This window comes from Oratosquilla oratoria, chromosome 2 (assembly GCF_046742065.1).
Source record: "Oratosquilla oratoria isolate Oo_2021 chromosome 2, ASM4674206v1, whole genome shotgun sequence".
In the NCBI taxonomy this organism is placed as follows: Eukaryota; Metazoa; Arthropoda; class Malacostraca; order Stomatopoda; family Squillidae; genus Oratosquilla; species Oratosquilla oratoria.
The window spans coordinates 43393902-43396401 of NC_134778.1; the positions used below are offsets into that span (position 1 = coordinate 43393902).

Below are 2500 nucleotides of genomic sequence, written 5' to 3' on the forward strand. Positions count from 1 at the left end.
CAACACGTGATCCAAAGACCAAGTGAATACACACACATACACACACACACACGCACACCAAAAATTTTCCCGCCAGAGTTGGAGTGCCGGCTTACAGTGCAGCGATGCTGAAATTTTCAGCCCTGGGCTAGGTCGAACTCGGGATCTCTGGATTGGCTGTCGAGCGTGGTACCACTATAAGGTATATGTATACCTCACATCAGGTGATTTAAGTTTGTACTTGGAAAATTAAGGAGTGAACGAATTCTCCTTTTACTGTCTGAGTAACCCATGGACATAGTCCGCTGGTGACGTGATCGGAAGCATGCTGGTCTCATATTTGCTTAGTCGTGGGGTTCGAATCCCGTAATCCACTCCGAATCCTAGCTGTGGCTTTGTTACCTGCCCCAGCAGTCCCTGAAGCAGATCATACATAGGGCAGAGATGATGGCTTCGGCCGTGGCTACAGCGCCTCATGGCGTAGACACCTCACCTAACTCAGTAGCACCACAAGATTCTGCTCAGGACATAAGAACCCTTGGGTGTGAAAAATAAGACCCAGTCTCTAAATAACTATTTCATATTTGTGTATCATTTTATAGATTTCGCTGTAGCGTAGGAAATTATTTTAATCTATCAGTTCTCATTCTTTCACCTCATCAGTACTTCAACTACATAACTCGAACTTATTTCCCTTTTCCATTTAACTGATACTCATTTCACAACTCTGAAGTGGCATGGGATCCCCACAGCTCAGCTATTAAGAGCACCTTGTGGGAACAAGAAAAATATATACAAGAATTCCTCCCATAATCAAACGCATTGGGACACAGGGTGTTTAGATTTGGGAAATATTTCGATAGGCGAGGTAAAATTATCCACCACACCAACTCAGTCTCCACTCCGCTACTTCAGTGATCTATTTTCTATTCTGAAGTAATCAAAGTGGTATATTACACAACCCACATAAATCATGTTCGGATAATGGCGAAGTTCGAAAAATAGCTGCTCAGATTTGAGAGGGATAACTGTATACAGGTAAAACACTGCTCTGAATGTAATTAGAAACCAATAATGTCTTTCAAAATGGAACCGAATTTCACTTACAAGCTACAAATAAAACTGGATAGAAATAAGGAAAATGAAAGGTGTCTTTTTATATAAAAATAGTACAATTTTGTTGATAATCAACATGGGATATGTAGGAAGTTCGTTGTATTTAATGGTATCCACCGTCGTGCTTGAAGGTCACCGCGGGTCCGTAGTAGCTCGGGTGTTTGGCCTTGCCCTTGTAGTCGACGTCGGCGTGGTAGCCCCACTTGTCCGTGTAGTAGTTGACTGTCTGGAGCCTCCCGTCGGGGAGGTAGACGTAGTAGCTGCCCTTGGCGTCGTAGCCGTCGCGGTACTCCTGGTGGCCGAAGTTGCCCCCGTAGTCGGCCTTGACGGCGTAGTCGAAGTTGTAGTTCGGGTGGGCGTTGTGGCCGTAGCCGCCTCCGTAGCCGCCTCCGTGGCCGCCTCCGTAGCCGTGTCCTCCATCAGGATCTGCTAAAGCCACGGAAGCAAGGGCAGCCACAACAATTACCTGTAATGCAATGGTTAAATTAATTATTTAACAAAAAATAGGTACGGCGTCTTTTAAGTTATATTGTAAGGCCCGCGAATTGCGTTGTTAACATACATATGACTCTTGGTAGGAAAAAGGTTAAGGCGTTTTTGTTTGTAACGGAAGACGAGGTAATGGTGGTTCGAATCCTGCCACCGGGGAGTTGAACTGAGGGCATGGTTAATTAAATTCCATTGCACAAAGTCCTCTGTAAGGGACACCATCCTTGCCTTCTAATAGGGAGTTTTGCGACGTCAAACAGAATCGAATCATCAACTGAAAGAGTTTTCTGAACGGCTCTGTACGTGTTTCTACTTTAAATTTTGTACTTACTATTCTGAGCATGTTTACGGTAGGCGAGTTGTCACTGTTGTGAGTTGCAAGTGACACTCCTGGGACTCTTATATTTGAAGTTCCGGACCGTCCAAGAAAGACCCAGTCACGAAAAAAAAAGGTGGAATGTGGTGCTCAATTATTCGTCATGCAAAGTTAAATCGACCTTCACTAACGATGATGACATGCCCAGTTTTGATTGCACTCTTGCATGGTACCGGACAGGAAAGTTGCACGTGCATAAAAGAATTTGTTGTCATATTTTGAGTTTTTATCCTTCTTTCACTTACTTCCTCTCCACTTGTCTCCAGTTCTCTATTACTTCTCAGTTATTTTCTAATACTGTTCTTATTTTTGTATTCTCGTTTAGTTAATAAATTCAGTTACGAGCAAAAGTTTTGACCCACACAGAGCTCTTCATGATACAAAATTCAAATTCTCAGACAGTTTTTTTTTATATAAAAAAAAAATCTAACTGTAAGCTACTACAGGAAAACTATCGGGAATAATACACGGGAAAATATAACACGTACTTAAAAAAGAATCATATTGACGTTGTGAGAACTGTGGTGTTGGTCAAAACTT

General features: G+C 42.7%; 1 protein-coding gene across 1 annotated transcript in view; it reads right to left on the reverse strand.

The window, feature by feature from the left end:
- Positions 1-1198: 1198 nt before the first annotated feature.
- The window catches only part of LOC143035700 (uncharacterized), a 5524-nt gene continuing 4222 nt past the window's right edge, over positions 1199-2500 (reverse strand). Inside the window, exon 2 of the mRNA XM_076202567.1 lies at positions 1199-1561. Within this exon, the coding sequence (XP_076058682.1) occupies positions 1199-1561 (363 nt within the window). The remainder of the gene's footprint in view (positions 1562-2500) is intronic.